Raw genomic sequence first — 20,976 nt, 5'->3', positions numbered from 1 at the left:
TGCTTGTGGCAGTAGCAAGAGCAGAGGGGTAGCAACATTAATTAATAAGCAAGTACAATTCAAATGCATAAGAAAGAGTGCAGATGAGGCGGGGAGAATTCTTTTGATGCTTTGTGAGATCCAGGGTAATAGTATCATACTAGCAAATGTGTATGCTCCAAATATAGACGATCCTGCATTTTTTGGACTACTGGAGAAGAAACTAAACGATATGGGAGACTATCCAATTATCATGGGTGGAGATTTTAATGACGTAATGGACCCAATACTAGATCGTAACTCTCCATCAGCCCGCACCTTCAGAGCGCATGCGGTGCTCAAAGATATGTCCAAGGCATCTGGTTTGATAGATGTTTGGCAGCTACAAAACCCATCATCAAGGGATTATATATTCTTCTCTCCGCCCCATAGCTCATTCTCTAGGATAGATTTCTTTTTGGTATCTCAGTCGCTAATACCCGCTATAGTATCAAGCAACATTGGTAATATAATTCTTTCAGACCATAGTCCAATATTTCTCCATGTACTGCCCTTTAATATGCCAGTTAAATCAACTAGAGCGGGATTAAATTCCAGCCTTTTATTAGATGAGACCTTTAAGGAATCACTTAGATCACAAATCAATCTTTACATAGAAACCAATTTACCAACTCCTTTGGATGAGCTTGAAAAACAGATCAGAACTGCAGAGTCAAACGTTAAAAAAACACGTCCCCAGAAAATCTTACCAGGTTGACTAGACTGAGGTATGAGTTTAATTAAATTATGACTCAGAGGGCAGAATTCTCTCTCTTTCGGGCCAGACAGAAATATTTTGAGGAGGGCGATAAGGCTGGTAGATTACTCGTCAGATACATTAAACAGAATGAAGCAATGATCACTATTCCAGCCATTATGAGGGAAGATGGGCATCTTCTGTCTGATCCCAAGGAGATAAATGTGGCTTTTAGAGATTTTTATGTAAAACTTTACACCTCTGAGTCAGAGCTGGACAAAAATGACATTATTTCATTTCTGTCAACCCTCAATCTTCCATTGTTGTCAGAGGACCAGCTTGAACGTCTTGATTCACCCATTACTATTGAAGAGATAACTGATGTTATCAAGCACCTACCCTCAAGTAAAGCACCAGGTTTAGATGGCTACACGGCTGAGTTCTATAAGGCTTACGCTGAGGAACTAGCACCATTACCCCTAGACACCTATAATGATGCTCTAGAGAAGGGAAAACTTCCTCCCTCTCTATCAGAGGCCATTATTACCCTTATTCCGAAAGAAGGGAAGGACCCTTTAGCTTTTAAAAATTTCAGATCCATTAGTTGGACCTCATGTGATAGTAAGATACTAACTATCAACTTTGTAATACATTCTTATGGAACAATAAACGCCCAAGAACGAGCCTGTGAAAACTGCAGAGGCCAGTGGACAGAGGAGGCCTTGCGGTGCCTAACCTGTTATTTTACCATTACGCTTTCACTCTTAGGCATATGGCACAGTGGTCCTTGCCCCCGAAGAGAGCTCCCCCGTGGCTCCATCTTGAGAGCACCATTTGCGTTCCTCTTACGCCCATGAACTATATCACAGCCAAACTAGCCACACAGTATCGGTCACATCCTATTTTGTCCCATATTCAGTGGGTTTGGAAGAGAATAGCTCAGATCCTTAAATTTGATCCTTTTCTTCATCGATCCGCTGGGATCTGGCTAAATCCCAAGCTCTGTACAGATAAATCACCCTTCTCTGGAAGTCATGGTTTCAGAAAAGTATCACAGTCCTAGGCGACCTGTATCAGGCAGAAACATTAAAATCCTTTGAGGTACTTAGGCAGGAATTCGACTTACCACACACTCAATTTTGGAAGTATTTGCAGTTAAGACACCTGCTGCTACAAATTTTCGGCTCGCCGTCAATAGCCCCATCTAGTGGCGACACTCTAGAAAGAGTCCTTAAGATCTTTGGACGTGGTCATGAGGCTTCTGTCTACTACTCTATGATCCTTACAGCCTCAGATTCCAATATACAGACGCTAAAATTGACATGGGAAACTGATTTAAAGGTTTCATTTTCAGAGGCACAATGGGGAAGAATACTTAGGAATGGGAAAAAAATGTCAAGGGAACTGCGAACAAGGCTGATCCAATTCAAAATTATAAACAGAGTCTACTGGACGCCATCTAGGCTTCGTAGAGTGGGTTTGGTGGACAGCCCAGAGTGCTGGAGGTGTCTTGACAAAAATGGTACTTTAGTACACATGCTTTGGAGTTGCCCAAAAATACAGGAGTTCTGGTCTGCTATACACATCGATTTTAAAAAAATTACCAGCTTAGACATCCCTTTCTCTTCCAGTCTGTTTATTTTGGGTGACCCCTCTGCATTAAGTGATTTGACTCCACCGCTTGCTGACTGGATCCAGACTGTTAAAGTGTGTTGTTACCTTCTACTAATGAGACGTTGCAACTCGTTTCAACCCCACGGGGCTATAAACTTTAATAATAACTTCGGCACGTAAGGTTATACATCATCCTCGGTCCGTTATTCCAGGTGCAACAACCTAAACGACCCCTGTGTAAACAAGGAACTAAACAATGGTTCCTAACAATAGTTCCTATTGTTACACAGACTGCCCTTACGTTAGGACGGAAACTCGTGGTCAAAGAATGGAAAGCCTCCTCTGCACCAGCGCCATCTTTGTGGTACACTTCTCTTGATCAGCTGGCTGCCCTAGAACAGTTATCATATAGGCTGCTTGATAAGGTGGATGAATATAACTTGAAATGGGGGCAGTGCCATTCTTATATATTGAGCGTTTAATGGCGTTTCCAGCTCATAAAAATAACAGTAACATATCACATGTAATGCAAATAACTGAGATACATTTGGTTAGAATACCTGTTAACAAGCAATGCTGTAAACTTTTAAGCACTCCACACATCACAGTCATGTGTTTTCTTCTTTAGTTTGTTTGTTTGTTTGTTTGTTTTTTCCTCTTGTTTTTTTTTCTTTCCTTATTTCAGGATGTCTCTCCTATCTTTTATTTATTTTTGGTCTGGTTGTGTTTGTTTCGTTTCTATCGCATTCTGATTTAATGTCCATGTTATTTGTAACAGAAATACTTGTGTGTATATGTTTTGTTATTGTGAAAAAAATAAAAAAAACTGTGGCGGACACTAGGGGCTATGCCTCTCACCCAGCAGGACTTGTGAGCTGGGGGCGTGGTTTACGTTCCCGGACTCGCCGGTGCAGGGTTGTTCCTGCTGCAGTTGGTTTTTGGAGTTGAGGAATAAACATCAAACTCGCCTTGGTCTCCTGTGTTTTTCCCCATTCCTGCCACATTGGTGACCCCGAATTGAACATGTTTGGAGCAGAAGAGGAGTGTGAATCCACTTCGGCCAAGCCGCCCCAACTCTCACAGCCGGCCGTTCTCGCCGCGGCTGTGAAACTCCCAGAGTTCTGGCAGAGCGACCCGGCCTCGTGGTTCCAGCATGTCGAGGCGCTGTTCCACCTGCGTGGAATCTCCGCGGGTCCGCAGGTCCAGGCCCATCAGGTTGGCCCCACGGCGTGCCACATGAAAAACTGCATTGGGCACCAGCTTGGTTCCATAGCGGACAGTCACTTGGAGAGAGCCAACCAGATCGATTTTGGAGTCACCATACCCACAGAGGACAGCGGAGGGTGCGGACAGTGGCAGTGAACCGAAAAATTGACTGTAGGTATCAACATTCAGGAGAGACACACCTGCACCGGTGTCCAACAGCAGGGGGATGCACACATCATTAATGTTGACTGTGCATGGTTTGAATGACACTGGCCCAGAGCTCACCTTATGAATGACGGCGGTTGAAGACTGGGGGGTGTGGCCCTCTGACCCAGCCGGGGAAGATCGACAGACGTTGGCAAAGTGATTGTGCTTACCGCAGCTACGGCATGTCTAGCCACGGGCAGGGCAGTTCTGAGCCCTTGAAACATGAGACCGAGACCCACAGTTACCACAGGACTGTTGAGGGCGGGGCCGAGAACGCCGTCGTTGCAGTTGCAAGACGTCCCCAGTGGAGTCGGCGCCCGCCTCGCTCTGGCTGGGTTGCGTCCCGAGGGGCAGCCGTGAGTAGAGGGAGGAGTCGTTGGCAGCTTGACTGGAGGTGGCCCCTACTGTGTATTTAGCACAGCAGCACACTCAGCTGCTCCCTCAACCTGTAGTGCGATGGTAATTGCTCTGGACAGCAGCAGATCGTCTTTTTCCAGCAGGAGAGTCTCACGCACCTTTGCGTTGTTGGTGTGTTCGATTAGCTGGTCGCGAACCATCTCGTCCTGAAGCGCGCCAAACTTGCATGAGCTAGCTAGCCCTCGCAAATTAGCTACGTACTGTACCGCACAGACTCACCAGGCAGTTGGTGTCGCTGACGGAATATAAATCGCCGAAGGAGGGCACTCTGTGGAGCAGCGAAATGGGTGTTCAGAAGTCCCACAGCTTCGTCAAAGCTTGTGACGTTCCCCAGAGTCCCGAGCACACGATGACCCTCTGCTCCCAAGCAGTGTAGCAACAGAGCCGTCTTCCTAGCCTGGCTCACGTCGTCGAGCCCCGAGGCGATGATGTAATTTTCAAAACTATGTAGCCAGCGAGTCCATGGTACGGAGGCTCGCCAGGTAATGCCAGGAAGGGGGCAGGTGGTGGGAGAGAGATATCAGCCATCCTCGTCGCCAATATTGTATTTAGAAATCACGTCAGGACACAGCGCTGTCGCTCGACACAACCTCTCCGTGGCATTCTTTATTTAGACTGACACAGCATCAAAGGCAGACCCGATCAAACAACCCAGAGCCCGCAGGTATCACCAATCGATCCCAGCACAATAGAACAGCACCAAATCAAATGCAGCACTGTCGATGTGTGCAGACATAACAGGCCAACCAGGCATTGGAGACTGTTCTCCGCTGTCTGGTGTCTGCCAACCCATCCTCTTGGTCCTCACAACTTCCCTGGGTAGAATATGCCCATAACACCTTGCCATCGCCTGCTACTGGGTTGTCCCCTTTTCAATGCCTTTACGGTTATCAGCCCCCCCTTTTTCCTTCTCAAGAGGTAGACATTCCGGTTCCGTCTGTCCAGGCCCATGTCCGTCGGTGCCGTCGGACCTGGCGGCGAGCCCGTGCTGCACTGCTCAGGGCCTCCGGCCGTTACCAGCGCTTGGCGGATCGTCATCGCACCCCTGCTCGGGACTACTCCCCCGGTGACCAGGTATGGCTCTCTACCAAGGATCTACCCTTGAGATCGGACGCTAAAACACTGTCCCCCAGGTATATTGGTCCCTTTCCCATTGTCAAAGTCATTAACCCCTCTGTGGTCCATCTGAAGCTGCCCCGCACTCTCCGGGTTCACCCTTCCTTCCATGTGTCCTGCCTCAAACCTGTCTCTACCAGCCCTCTAGTTCCCCCACCTCCTCGTATGATCAACGATCATCCGGCTTACACCGTTCGTCGTCTCCTGGACTCTCGTCGCCGGGGTCGCGGCCTGCAGTATCTCGTGGACTGGGAGGGATATGGCCCGGAGGAGAGGTGTTGGGTCCCTCGTCGCCTTGTCCTGGACGCGAACCTCATCCGGGACTTCCACAGGACGCACCCTGACGGGCCTGGTAGGTCGCCCGGTGGTGCCCCTCGGAGGGGGGGTACTGTCACAGCCTCTCGCCCTTGACATCAAAGCGATCACCCTTGACACCTGCTACACCAGCTGACACCTGCTACACCAGCTGACACCTGCTGACCCCCCCCCTTCACCTCGGCAATCGCCCTCACCCTTAAAAGGCCTCCACTATGGACCAGTCTTCGCTGGAACGTCGCCTTTCATGGACTTCTGCCTGCCTGCCTACCTGCCACTGAGCCAACTCCTGCTCTACCCCTGAGATCGGCTACTTCAATAAAGATTTGATTCTTCCCTTACCTGGTTGTCCTGTCTGCTTTTGGATTCTTTCCTGATACGTGACAGTACGTTCCAGCCACTATGGACCCAGCAGACCATTCCACCACAGACCTGACCACGGTCTGCCAGGCTGTAGCCAACCAGGAATCGGTCCTCGGCCAGCACAGCCAGGTACTACAGGGGATGGCTGACGCCCTCCGTGGGCTCAGCTCAAAGATCTCCGGAATCCAGACCCAACTTAGTGCCTCCGCTAGCCCGGGATCCGCCCCTCCAGCTCCGCCACCCCCAGCGCCATCAACTTCGGCTAAGGAACCATGGGTTGCCCCGCCCGATAAGTATGATGGAGATTTTGGACTTTGTCGCCCTTTTTTGATGCAGTGTGAGATTGTGTTTAACCAGCAGCCCCAGTCATATTCCACGGATGGAGCCAAAGTCGCTTACATCATGGGTCTTCCCCGGGGAAGCGCCCTGGATTGGGCTACAGCGGTGTGGGAGATGCGGGCCTCCACTTCCTCATCCTACGCTGAGTTCACCACTGCTTTTCGCCAGGTTTTTGATCATCCCGTGCGGGGAAAGGATGCGTCAACAAGACTGATCTCTCTCCGCCAGGGTTCCCGCAGCGTCGCTGACTACTCAGTTGAGTTCCGTACGCTATCAGCGGAGAGCGGATGGAACAACGAGTCCCTCCAGGCCGGCTTTTCCAACGGGCTAAGCGAATCCATAAAGGACGAATTGGTTTCCTACCCCGAGCCTGGAGGGTTGGAGGAATTGGTTACCCTGGCCATTCGTGTGGACAACCGTCTCCGGGAGCGCAGGCGAGAGAGGACGCGCCGCTTTCCTGGTCACAACAACTTACCACGGGCCACACCTCCAAACTCTGGGGGCCGACCTCGCTCGACTGAGGTTGCCGTCCTCCGAGAAAGCCCGAGGCGTGACTCTTCCCCAGCTTCGGAGCCGATGCAACTCGGCTGCTTCCGGCTCAACCCGGAGGAGCGTCAACGCCGCATCACCGAGAACAGCTGCTTGTATTGTGGTCAGCCTGGTCACTTTCTCGCCTCCTGCCCTCACCGTTCCGTCAAACTAGCAGGCTCACGAGGGAGGGGGAGGATCCTCGTGAGCCCAACTGTCTGCCCTCTGTCTCCTCGTCCACGTACCCAGTTGCAAGCTACCATCAGTTTTAAAGGTCAGTTCACTAAACTTTTGGCTTTAATTGACTCTGGAGCTGACGAAAGCTTTTTGGATGCAAGTGTTGTCAAGCAGCTAGGTCTTGCCACTGTGAGTCTGGACCAGCCTCTTGAAGCTAATGCCCGGGATGGACGTCTCCTGGCCTGGATAACCTCTAAGACCGAGCCTGTGCGCCTCCTGTTGTCGGGAAACCATCAAGAGGAGTTAAGTTTTTTCGTTATCAATTCTCCCTTTGTTCCCATTATACTTGGTCATCCCTGGCTGGTTAAGCATAGTCCCCATATTGATTGGTCATCGGCCAGAATTTCAAGTTGGAGTCCCGTCTGTCATGCCATATGCCTCCAGTCTGCTCTGCCTCAGTCTGTCCCCTGTCAGGTGTCAAGCTCCGAGACCTCTGACCTGTCACTGGTGCCTCCAGAGTACCACGACCTCCAAGCCATATTCAACAAGCAGCAAGCTCTCTCCCTGCCTCCTCATCGCCCCTATGATTGTGCTATTGACCTGCTGCCGGGCGCTCCCCTCCCCAGCAGCCGCCTATATAGCCTCTCCAAGCCTGAGTGGGAGTCCATGGAGAGGTACATCAAGGACTCCTTGGCTGCTGGTCTTATTCGCCCATCATCATCACCCCTTAGTGCGGGGTTCTTTTTTGTGGCCAAGAAGGACAAGACTCTCCGGCCGTGTATTGACTATAGAGGCCTCAATAACATCACAGTCAAGAATAAGTACCCTCTGCCCCTCATGACTTCTGCTTTTGATTCTCTCCAGGGAGCCACAGTGTTCACTAAACTAGACCTCCCCAATGCTTACCACCTGGTCCGGGTTCGAGACGGAGATGAATGGAAGACTGCCTTCAACACCCCCCTGGGGCATTTTGAATATCTGGTGATGCCGTTTGGTCTCACTAATGCCCCAGCTGTCTTCCAGAGTCTGGTCAATGACGTCCTACGTGACATGTTGGATCGTTTCGTTTTTGTTTACCTGGATGATATCCTGATTTTTTCCAGAGACCTGTCAGAGCATGTCATGCACGTCCGCCAAGTCCTTCAACGGCTTCTGGAGAACCGCCTTTTCGTAAAAGCAAGGAAGTGCGAATTCCATGCCCCTTCAGTCACCTTCCTGGGCTACATCGTGGCCGATGGGCAGGTGAGAATGGACCCCGCCAAGGTCAGAGCGGTTCTTGAGTGGCCAAGCCCGACCAGCCGTAAGCAGCTTCAGAGGTTCCTCGGGTTTGCCAACTTCTACAGACGGTTCATCCGCAACTACAGCCGCGTTGCAGCCCCACTAACCGCTCTTACCTCCACCTCCAGACCGTTCCTGTGGACCCCTGTAGCAGAGGCAGCTTTCCAAGCCTTCAAGCACTGCTTCACCACAGCTCCTATCCTCATCCAGCCAGACCCAACCAAGCAGTTCGTTGTAGAAGTGGACGCCTCTGAGATTGGGGTGGGGGCGGTCCTTTCTCAGCGCTCCAGTGAGGATGGCAAGACACACCCCTGTGCCTTCCTGTCTCGTCGTCTCTCCCCAGCTGAAAGGAACTATGATGTGGGGAATCGTGAGCTCCTGGCGGTGAAATTGGCACTGGAGGAATGGCGACATTTTCTGGAGGGGTCTGAGCTTCCTTTTATAGTGTGGACTGACCATAAGAACCTGGAATACATCCAGTCAGCAAAGCGACTCACCGCGCACCAAGCCAGGTGGGCGCTCTTTTTTGGTCGTTTTAATTTTTCTTTGACGTACAGACCTGGCTCCAGGAATGCCAAGCCCGATGCTCTGTCTCATGTGCATGGGGAGGAGTCTGACCCCAAGCTCCAACCTGACACCATCGTTCCCTCTACCTGTGTGGTTGCGGCTGCGGCTGTCACCTGGAACATTGAAAGGGAGGTCATGGCAGTACAACAGACTAAGCCTGACCCAGGTAACGGTCCCCCCGGGCGCTTGTTTGTTCCAGACGCTGTTAGATCTAGCGTGTTGCAGTGGGCTCACTCTTCCAAACTTACCTGCCATCCTTGAGTAACCCATACCCTAGCCTTCCTCCACAGGCGGTTCTGGTGGCCTTCCATGACGGAGGATACTGGGTCTTTTGTTTCTGCCTGTCCTGTTTGTACCCAGAATAACCCTCCACTCGGGCCAGTGCCGGTCTGCTGCACCCCCTGCCTGTTCCCCACCGTCCCTGGTCGCATCTGTCCTTGGATTTCTTCTCTGGTCTGCCCGCCTCCGACGGTAACACCGTTATACTGACTGTTGTTGATCGCTTCAGTAAATTTGCTCACTTTTTGCCCATGTCTAAACTGCCTTCGGCCCGAGAGACTGCGGATCTGCTGGTCAGGGAGGTTTTCCGGGTCCACGGTCTTCCCCGTGATATAGTGTCTGACCGTGGCCCCCAGTTCACTTCTGCTGTCTGGAAGGCTTTCTGCTCTGCCCACCATCAACCTGTCATCGGGGTTCCATCCTCAGACCAACGGCCAGGCCGAGAGGGCCATATTGTATTTAGAAATCACGTCAGGACACAGCGCTGTCGCTCGACACAACCTCTCCGTGGCATTCTTTATTTAGACTGACACAGCATCAAAGGCAGACCCGATCAAACAACCCAGAGCCCGTAGGCATCACCAATCGATCCCAGCACAATAGAACAGCACCAAATCAAATGCAGCACTGTCGATGTGTGCAGACATAACAGGCCAACCAGGCATTGGAGACTGTTCTCCGCTGTCTGGTGTCTGCCAACCCATCCTCTTGGTCCTCACAACTTCCCTGGGTAGAATATGCCCATAACACCTTGCCATCGTCTGCTACTGGGTTGTCCCCTTTTCAATGCCTTTACGGTTATCAGCCCCCCCTTTTTCCTTCTCAAGAGGTAGACATTCCGGTTCCGTCTGTCCAGGCCAATGTCCGTCGGTGCCGTCGGACCTGGCGGCGAGCCCGTGCTGCACTGCTCAGGGCCTCCGGTCGTTACCAGCGCTTGGCGGATCGTCATCGCACCCCTGCTCGGGACTACTCCCCCGGTGACCAGGTATGGCTCTCTACCAAGGATCTACCCTTGAGATCGGACGCTAAAAAACTGTCCCCCAGGTATATTGGTCCCTTTCCCATTGTCAAAGTCATTAACCCCTCTGTGGTCCATCTGAAGCTGCCCCGCACTCTCCGGGTTCACCCTTCCTTCCATGTGTCCTGCCTCAAACCTGTCTCTACCAGCCCTCTAGTTCCTCCGGCCCCCCCGCCCCCACCTCCTTGTATGACTCTCGTCGCCGCGGTCGCGGCCTCTAGTATCTCGTGGACTGGGAGAGATATGGCCCGGAGGAGAGGTGTTGGGTCCCTCGTTGCCTTGTCCTGGACGCAAACCTCATCCGGGACTTCCACAGGACGCACCCTGACGGGCCTGGTAGGTCGTCTGGTGGCGCCCCTCGGAGGGAGGGTACTGTCACAGCCTCTCGCCCTTGACATCAAAGCGATCACCCTTGACACCTGCTACACCAGCTGACACCTGCTACGAAAGCTGACACCTGCTACACCAGCTGACACCTGCTGACCCCCCCTTCACCCCGGCAATCGCCCTCACCCTTAAAAGGCCTCCACTATGGACCAGTCTTCGCTGGAACGTCGCCTTTCATGGACTTCTGCCTGCCTGCCTACCTGCCACTGAGCCAACTCCTGCTCTACCCCTGAGATCGGCTACTTCAATAAAGATTTGATTCTTCCCTTACCTGGTTGTCCTGTCTGCTTTTGGGTTCTTTCCTGATACGTGACAAGAACTTTGTTAAAAGGAACACTCAGTGGTAGGGAAAGTTCTCAACAAATAAGGAGAAAAATCCTCAGCTGTCAATATTGACAGCTGATGATTGCTTATGGCATGAAACAGGCTTGTACTGTCTCATAAAGAATTTACTTGACTCACTGAATTATAGAGAGAGAGAGAGAGAGAGAGAGAGAGAGAGAGAGAGAGAGAGAGAGAGAGAGAGAGAGAGAGAGAGAGAGAGAGAGAGAGAGAGAGAGAGAGAGAGAGAGAGGGAGGGAGGGAGGGAGGGAGGGAGGGAGGGAGAGGCTTTTTTCCTGAAACCGTCAATGGTGCTGATAAAAGTGCACAACAAATGAGGAGTGGAATATCAATATAGATGTGGGGGGGGGGACTTTAATGCATAGCAGTACAAGCTTAATTAATTAATTAATTAATTAGTTAGTTAGTTAATTGATGTAATTCGAGTTACATCACATGCTGCAAGTCTAGCCTACAACTTCATTATACAGGCTGTATTTAGGAAAGGCAAGCGACGTCATCTTAGGTCATTTAATGCATCATTAGAAACTGATTTGTTTCATAGCCCGTGCAAAAGAACTGGGGTAACACACTTTGCGTTTTAATACATCAAAATGAGAGAAGCATTAATCGATTTAACTTTGCCTGACTGACTACACACTTTAAGGCTGTGAATGACGTGCAATTGATTTTCTATTAGTACATTATTGAACATGGCCCGGCCGTTATTGTTGAGCGAATTTTCAGTACGAGTCAGAGCAAACGTTTAAGACCGACGCAAGATTCTTGGGAATCTATTGGCCTTAAACTGAAGCTAATGGGTTGGGTTAGTTTTTGATTGACAGTAGTAATGTCAAATCATATGCAAGAAAATGTCCACGTCTGCCAATCAGACAATCGATAGTTGGCTGTAATGTTGAAGCGTATCCAAACAGGAAGGAGGACTGTAGTTCCCTAAACCGTAGCTGCCCCTTCCTCTTGGAACTCCCTCCCCAAGCACATCATATACTGCTGTGATCTGCCCACATTCAAGTCATTAATCAGGACTCGCATCTTCAGACTTGGTTTCATGTGTGATTAATGTTGTGTTGCATGTTTTTGGTGTGTTGCTTTTAAGCTTATTCTGATTTATGTAAAGCATCTTTGAGTATGATGAAAAGGGCTATATAAATAAAAAGCATTATCGTTATTATGTGATAGTTAGGCAAGTACAGGCAATAACATGCAGTTTTATAGACACATCATCAGCTGTCCAGCATCTATGGCACAGCTAAATTTGAAACGAGTAAGTTTGTATTTGCACTTTGGGTGTTACTGATATCGGCAGCATGGTGGCACAGTGGTTGGCGCAGTTGCCTCACAGCAAGAAGCTCCTGGGTTCGAGCCCCGAGGTAGTCCAACCTTGGTGGGTCATCCCGGGTCGTCCTCTGTGTGGAGTTTACATGTTCTCCCTGTGTCTGCATGGGTTTCCTCCGGGGCTCTAGTTTCCTCCCACAATCCAAAGACATATAAGTCGGGTGAATTTGCCGTACTAAATTGTCCCTAGGTATGAATGTGTGTGTGTGTGTGTGTGTGTGCACGCACGCACGCCCTGTGATGGCCTGGTGGCCTGTCCAGGGTGTCTCCCTGCCTGCCGCCCAATGACTGCTGGAATAGGCTTCAGCATCCCCGCGATCCTGAGAGCAGGATAAGCGGTTCAGATAATGGATGGATGGATGGATGTCACTGGTATCAGGAACATTAATTTTGATGCTAATCTTCTGTCTGCTTCTCTCTAGGTATTGCCAATGTGCTTGTTACCACTCCCCTCTGGGTGGTCAACACCAGACTGAAGCTCCAGGGTGCAAACTTCCGCAATGCTGATATCCAGCCCACTTGCTATTCTGGAATTCAAGGTAAAAATTCTCTGTGGGTGATACTGTTATTGTCTATTGGAGAACATGCTATGCTCTTTTTTACCTTTGTCTCTCAAGGTCAGTCACTGAGTGTTGTAAACACACACACACACACATACTCAGGGACTGTCAATTTATATGCCTTACTTTACTGCCTTCAGGGTAAAGCGTGAACCTCATTCTCTTTTTTAAAAGATTTTCTTCTCCCCTCATAATCTTGTTGTTTTTGTGTGCCCCAGATGCTTTTGTACAGATTATTCGTGATGAGGGGGTGGGAGCCCTGTGGAACGGGACCTTCCCCTCCTTGCTACTGGTACTGAACCCTGCCATCCAGTTCATGGTGTATGAAGGCCTGAAGAGACAGTTGATGAGGGGCATTCACAGAGAGGTGAGTGAGGAAGAGAGAGAGTGAGAAGTAAAAGAAGGATAGAAACTGTAGAGGCAAGGCAGGAGAGTGGGAAATAGGACAGTGGAGGAGTAAAAGCATGGTAGGTGGATGTGGCACACATACAGGAAAGACAGAATGGAAGGAAAGTGAAAAGAACAGAGAAATTAAATGATTTTAAAAAGAATTACAGCTATCATAGTAGGGTTGTGATAGATATAGAAATGTTGGAAGATTTATTTTTAATAGTGTTACACTGATGATATCGGTTATCACAGTCATTTTGGTTTTGTTAATTTTGCCTTACATTTTGATAGGATTGGCCTAAAATGGCTTAGGATTGCTGCACACAGTAAGAAAAGAGTGGAATTTAAAGGAGGGAAACTGCATCAGATTATCCAATGATCTGGATGAGAAGACACTTGATATGCAGAGACTTGGTAATCTTAGTCTCGTGAAGTTTTCTTGGCTTTTCAGAGAAGGGAAGTTATGCAGAAGTAATTATGACAGCATTAAAAAAAAGATTTGAACATAATCTATCCCCAGTTTTAAGAATAGTTTTATTTGTTCATGGAAATGTATCTGTTAGTGTTTACGCTCTTATTGAGCAGGGCACTGCTGCACATATAAATTGATGAGCCAAACCATTATGACCACCTGCCAAATATGCTGTTGGTCCTCTATGCGTTGCCAAAACAGCGCTGACCTGCCGAGGCATGGGCTCTACAAGATCCCTGAAGGTGTCCTGTGGTATCTGGCTTTAAAACATTAGCAGCAGATCCTTCAAGTCTTGTAAGTTGCGAGGTGGCACCGCCGTGGATCGGACTTGTTGGTCCATCACATCCCACAGATGCTCAATCAGATTGAGATCTGTTGAATTTGGAGGCTGGGGCAACACCTTGAACACTTAATCATGTTCCTCAAACCATTCCCGATCAATGTGTGCATTGTGGCAGGATGCATTATCCTGCTGAAAAAGGCCACTGCCATCAGGGAATACCATTGCCATGAAGGGGTGTACCTTGTCTGCAATGATGTTTAGGTAGGTGGTGCATGTCAAATTGATGTCCATATGAATGGCCTAGGGCTGGGCGATATGGAAAAAAAAATCACAATATTTTTGGACCAAATACTTCTATCGATATTGCGACAATATTGTGGGGATGACTATTGGTGCTTCCATAAAACGTTTAAACAATCAGATTTTTGAAAAATAATCATGAGTAATGCCTATATAATAGCTAAGTGGGTAAAGGCAAATAATAGAACAGCTAGAACAATCTGGTAAGTTCAAAAAAATAAATCACTATTGTAATGCAGCCTTTAACACCAGGGAAAGACAACACTTATGCCATATCATGCTATTACGATATCCAAAATCCCAGACGATATCTAGTCTCATATCACGATATTGAGATAATATCGATATATTGCCCAGCCCTAGAATGACTGTACCCAGGGTTTCCCAGCAGAACATTGCCCAGAGCATCACACTCCTCCACTGGCTTGTCATCTTCCCACAGTGCATCCTGGTACCATCAGTTCCCCAGGTAAACGGCACACACCTACACGGCCATCCACGTGATGTAAAAATACATGGGACTCATCGGACCAGGCAACCTTCTTCCATTCTATGGTTCAGTTCTGACAATCACGTGCCCATTGTAGGCGCTTTTGATGGTGGATAGGGGTCATCGTGGGCACTCTGACTGGTCTGCAGCTACACAGCCCCATACACACAGCCTCCCTCGGGATACACGAGAACTTCTTCCAGAGGTGGGAGTTGAAGACCTCATGGACAGGGGCCTCTAAAAGACATTCCTAGCTCACCCTCACTACGCGTTTGGATTTGCCAGGTTTCTTCGGCAGCCTTCCCCGCCATCTGATCCAACTCACCACCAGGTCGTGATCAGTTGACAGCTCTGCTCTTCTCTTCACTTAAGTGTCCAAAACATATGGCCGCAGACCTGATGATACGACTACAAAGTCTATCATCGATCTTCGGCCTAAGGTGTTGTGGTACCCAGTACACTTATGAACTACCTTATGTTCGAACATGGTGTTTGTTATGGCCAATCCATGACTCGCACAGAAGTCCAATAACAAGGCACCGCTCGTGTTCCGATCAGGGAGGCCGTTCCTCCCAGTCACGTCACTCCAGGTTTCTCCATCATTGCCCACATGAGCGTTGACGTCCCCCAGCAGAACTATAGAGTCCCCAGGCAGAACCCTATCCAGGACACCACCCAGAGACTCCAAGAAGACTGGATACTCCAAACTGCTATTCGGTGCATAAGCACACACAGCAGTCAGAGCCTTCCCCTCCAGCGACTCGCAGTCATATCGAGGCAACCCTCTCATTCCCCAGGGAGAACTCCAACATGGCAGCGATCAACCGGGAACTTGTGAGTATCCCCAAAGATTCCAGCCCCTCTCCAGGAATTTGGTGCCAGAGCCCATGCTATATGTTGAGGTGAGCCCAACTATATCTGGTTGGTACCGCTCCACCTCCCGCACCAGCTCAGGCTCCTTCCCTCCCAGAGAGGGGACATTCCACGTCCCGAGGACCAATCTGCAATGCTGGAAGTCGGCACGCCCCAGTGCCCACCTTTGTCTGCCACCCGGCCTGCATTGCACCCTATCCCAATGCTAATCCCCACGTGTGGTGAGTTCACGGGGTGATGGCTCCATGTTGCAGTGAGAGAAGCCATTAGGCTGAAGAAGGAGGCCTTTTGGGCATGGTTGACCTAGGGGTCTCGTTAAGCAGCAGACAGGTACTGGGAGGCCAGAAGGGTTTTGGTGGTCACGGAAGCAAAAACTCGGGTGTGGGAGGAGTTCGGCAAAGCTATTTAGGAGGACTTTCGGTTGGCCTCAAGGAATTTCTGGCAAATCATCTGGCAACTCAGGAAGAGGAAGCAGGGTTTGACTAAGGCTGTGTTCAGCCAGGGAGGGAAACTGTTGACCCGGACTGGGGATGTTGTCGGGCGGTGGAAAGAACACTTTGAGGCGCTCCGGAACCCGGCTATCACGTCCTCGGTGGTGGAGGTAGAGTCTGAAGACTCGGGGGAAGGGAGCCCCATATCCTTGGCAGAGGTCTCTGAGGTCGTTAAGAAGCCCCACGGTGGCAAGGCACCGGGTGTGGATGAGATTCGCCTGAGATGCTGAAGGCTCTGGACATTGTTGGGCTGTCTTGGCTGACACGTCTCGTCAGTGTCGCGTGGAGGTGAGAGACAGCACCTGTGGAGTGGCAGACTGGGGTGGTGGTTCCCATATTTAAAAAAGGGGACTGGAGGGTGAGCTCCAATTATCGGGACATCACGTTGCTCAGCTTCCCTGGGAAAGTCTACTCTAGGGTGCTGGAAAGGAGGCTCCGACTGATTGTCGAACCTCGGATCCAGGGGGAACAATGCAGATTCCGTCCTGGCCGTGGAACAACAGACCAACTCTTTACCCTTGCGGAAGTGCTGAGGGAGGCTTGGGAGTTTGACCAGCCAGTCTGTGTTTTGTGGACTTGGAAAAGGCTTATGACCATGTACCCCAAGGCACTCTGTGGGGGGTACTGCGAGAGTATGGAGTACTGGGGCAGTTGCTACAAGCCATCCAGTCCTTGTATAACCAAAGTTAAATGCACTTATTGTAAGTCGCTTTGGATAAAAGCGTCGGCTAAATGACTGTAATGTAATGTAATCTGTGTCCACGTTCTTGGCACAAAGTCAAACACGTTTTTGGTGGGTGTCGGACTCCGCCAAGGTTGTCACTTGTCTCTGATTCTGTTTATGATATTCATGGACAGGATCTCAAGGCGCAGCCAAGGTGAGGAGTGTGTCCATTTTGGGAACCTCAGAATTGCATCTCTGCTCTTCGCAGATGATGTGGTTTTGTTGGCTTCATCAGAACGCGACCTCCACTACGCACTGGGGCGGTTTGCAGCTGAGTGTGTAATGGCCAGGATGAGAGTCAGCACCTCCAAGTCTGAGGCCATGGTTCTCTACTGGAAAATGGTGGATTGTTCCCTCCAGTTTGGGGATGAGGTTTTGCCTCAAATGAAGGAGCTCAAGTATCTCAGGGTCTTGTTCATGAGTGAGGGTAGGATGGAGCGGGAGATTGACAGGCGGATTGGTGCAGCATCAGCAGTAATGCGGACGTTGTACTGGACCATTGTGGTGAAGAGGGAGCTGAGCTGGAAGGCAAAGCACTCAATTTATCAGTCAATCTTCGTTCCAACCTTCTCTTATGATCATGAGCTTTGGGTAGTGACCGAAAGGGTGAGATCACAGATACAAGTAGCTGAAATGAGTTTCGTCTATAGGGTGTCTGGGCTCAGCCTTAGAGATAGGGTTAAGAGCTCAGACAGCCGGAGGGAGCTCGGAGTAGAGCTGCTGTTCCTTTGTGTCGAAAGGAACCAATTGAGGTGGTTCGGGCATCTGATTAGGATGGGTAGATCCAGAACTCACTGGAGAGACTACATGTCCAATCTGGCCTGGGAATGTCTTGGGATCCCCCAGGAAGAGCTAGAGGGCGTTGCTGGGGAGAGGGATTTTGGAGTGCCCTACTTTGCTTGCTGCCACCGTGACCTGACCCCGGAGAAGCGGCTGATGATGAGAATGGGAGTTGTAAAAAAGGTCTATGTGATGATCCACCTTCTTTCCTTGTCTAACATTTATTCAACTGTCAGATTTGAACCAGACAACCCTGACAGTCACACGCTTACTTTTCTAACCTCAACGCTATTCCTTTCTATGACAATAGAGTAGAGTCGTACAATTTCACATATCGGTAGACCAGATACTAAAAACCGATAGAATTTATCATCCTAATAGAAAAAGTTGATGATGTTTCTATTTTTGTTTTTTCCTCTCAAGCTGTCATCTGTGGAGGTCTTTGTGATTGGGGCTATTGCCAAAGCACTTGCCACCACCATAACTTACCCCCTTCAGACTATACAGTCCATCCTCAGGGTAGGCTAAATGTGTGTCTGTGAGTGTATGTCATATGTGAGATGCGCATGATTCATCTGGGATACTTGCAATTTTTACTTTTGAGTACATAACAAAAAACAGCAGATATCTCAAACATTTCTATTTTGTGGTTTTAATGGTTTTTCTCCAGTTTGGTCAAATGAAAGGGTCAACAGGGAAATCCCAACTGCTGACCAGTCTGATGATGGTCAAGAGTTTGCTGGTCAACAGAATGAGGTGGGTAAATACAATTCTGCACAAGTCAACATGCCTGTGTTTTGTTTGTGTTTGCTTGTTTGTTTGTATTTGTTTGTTGTGGCTGTGTTTTGTTTCCTTGTAAAATATTCATTGTTTTACTTGCATTTCAACACTTTTATAAAGATGATGTACCATATTTAACATCTATTATTAGACAGCACCTTTGAAGAGGGGAGAATAGCTTGACAACTTGTGTGTTTATTAATTTATTCTTTTTAATTATTTTACACTTATTAAATTACACCAGTGGCTGCTTTTCATGAAGTGTGTCTCTCGTCTTTTTTTTAGATATGACAAACTAGTTCTCAAGGTTTGATATTTTTAATGAGGTGGGGGTTGTCTGGGGTTTAGTAGACTTTTAACTAAGGCTCTGCATTTAAACATACTATACAATGCCAAAGAGGAGGTTTATGGATGTGGTGAGAGAGGACATGCAGGTGGCTGGTGTGACAGAGGAAGATGCAGAGGACAGGAAGAGATGGAAATGGATGATCCGCTGTGGCGACCCCTAACGGGAACAGTCGAAAGTAGTAGTAGTATATAATGGATTATTATCGAAACACTATCTTACTTTTAACACCTGCTGAAAGATGTGAAAATGTTGACATATGATTCAATAAATAAATTGTGTTCCTCAAATCATCATGACAAGTAATTTGTAATTACAGTATCGAGCAAAAGTTAATTGTGAAACCCAACTTTCAATCCATGTTCCCTTGTGTGTACACAAATAACGCAGTTTAAATTGGCTCTAAAACATCACATAAAGTTGAATTGGTTCATCTGGACCCAACGTTCAGTGGGAGAAATGTTTCATCACTCATCTAAGTGACCTCTTCAGTCTCAACTGACTGCAGGTATCCCCACCTTATAAACAATAGTGTCATAACGACCGAAACCAACAATCAAATTCATATGCAAATTGCTGTGATCATTAACTAGAGTTACAGTGGCCATGTGTACTATTCAGAGAGGATTGGGGCATTGTAAGATGACGACAGATGTACTGCTAGGCCCCCTCCTCGGTTCAGGGATAGTTGTTTCCTCTTCACATATGCCTGTTTTCCACTGCATGGTACTGGCTCAACTCGACTCTACTCTTTTCAGCTCTACTCGTTTTACTTTTTGGGATTTCATTTTCCACTGCAGATAGTATCCCGTCACGGCGAAGCCCCGCTGGTCATTTGTGGGCGTGTTGACTAATTTTTTTTAATATTTAAATAAATATACATATATTTATATTTTATTTATTTATTTATTTATTGTAGTATTTTCATGTCACCTTTTAGTATCGGTTCAGCTCACTTGGAACCTTGACGGTGGTGGTACCAAAAAAAGTATCTGGTCCCAGGTACTATCCCTAACTTTTTCCCAATGGAAAGCCAAAAAAAACGAGTAGAGTTGAGTCGAGTCAAGCCGGTACCATGCAGTGGAAAAGGGGCAGAGATGGCCTCTTTGACTCCCCGTTCAAACCAGTGTTCCTCCCTATCAAGGATGTGCACATCCTCATCCTTGAAAGAGTGGCCACTGGCCTGTAGATGGGTGTAAACGTTGTGTCCAGATGAACTGATTCAACTTTCTGTGATTTTCTTACCTTGATTATTGAGTATACATGACAAAAAATCGCTCTAAAGCAGTTTTTTGACTTCCGTATTTTTAATACTAACGTTTTTTTTCTTTCTGTTTTGACCCCTGTGCCCTGCTGTAGGAAGTACGGCATGTTGGGTCTTTTTAAAGGACTGGAGGCCAAGCTGCTGCAGACGGTCCTGACGGCTGCCCTCATGTTCCTTCTCTATGAGAAGATAGCCAGCAACACCTTCAAAATCATGGGTCTGACGAAAGCTGTGCAGAGCAAGCGATAGCCCCCTTTTTTATTTCATATCCCTCCATTCAGCTAAGTGTGCACCTCATAAAATGGGGAAAATATGTACCTCAGTAGGTATTTGCCATGTACAAAAGACTATTGAGTATTTTAAACCGAAGCCACGTGGCCCTGTAGGATTCTGCTGTTGTACAGTGTGAACACAGGGCTGTTGATCTCAGCAACTTTAAGTTTAATGTTTTCCTCAGGGACACTTTAACGGGGGAGATACACCAACACGTTGGCTGTTGTGGGGATCTGGTCTTTGAGGCCACCTACTTTTTACTGAATTTTCTTTTCATTTAAATATTTGTACCTGCTGGTGTATCTTTCCCATGAGAAGGTATTGTGTAGTAGTTGGTTATCGCCTACAGTCATCCTGAGAGGTTTATGGCCTGCATATATATATCAAAGAACTGTGCTTTTCAACTGCAGTCATTTTGTTGATGCAGCAAAGACTCCTTTGTGTGCCACTTGAGCTACACATAACATGTCTTTTTTATTAAAACCCACGTAATCTGAAGTAAGTTCAGAAATGTCTGTGCTGAAACACTGGAAGTGTAATTTGCCTTGTTCGTATAATAGGATATAGGTTATAATAGCTGCCACAAAGACCTGGTTGCAATGCTGCTGTTGTCAAAGAGACAGGCTATTCACCTCAATGTGAAGGTGTCCAGGACTGCATGTGAGAAACAGCATGTATTCTTCAGATACTGACCTTTTTGTCAATGTTAAGTAGTAAGAGCATGTTAAACATACATATACAGTGTGT

At 48.3% G+C, this 20,976-nt stretch overlaps 1 protein-coding gene across 1 annotated transcript; it reads left to right on the top strand.

Moving 5' to 3' along the window:
• The first annotated feature begins 256 nt into the window (after positions 1-256).
• On the top strand, positions 257-20,704 carry LOC130119743 (peroxisomal membrane protein PMP34-like). The gene is made up of 6 exons (XM_056288348.1): positions 257-341; positions 12,626-12,742; positions 12,982-13,130; positions 17,990-18,085; positions 18,237-18,322; positions 20,052-20,704. The coding sequence occupies exons 1-6, from the start codon at positions 257-259 to the stop codon at positions 20,203-20,205; spliced, it is 687 nt and encodes a 228-aa protein (XP_056144323.1). The 3' UTR covers positions 20,206-20,704.
• The last annotated feature ends 272 nt before the right edge of the window (positions 20,705-20,976 follow it).

The sequence above is a fragment of the Lampris incognitus genome, chromosome 10 (assembly GCF_029633865.1).
Source record: "Lampris incognitus isolate fLamInc1 chromosome 10, fLamInc1.hap2, whole genome shotgun sequence".
NCBI classification, from domain to species: Eukaryota; Metazoa; Chordata; class Actinopteri; order Lampriformes; family Lampridae; genus Lampris; species Lampris incognitus.
The sequence above is the reverse complement of the archived record's forward strand: the minus strand, read 5'-3'. Positions and strand labels throughout refer to the sequence as shown.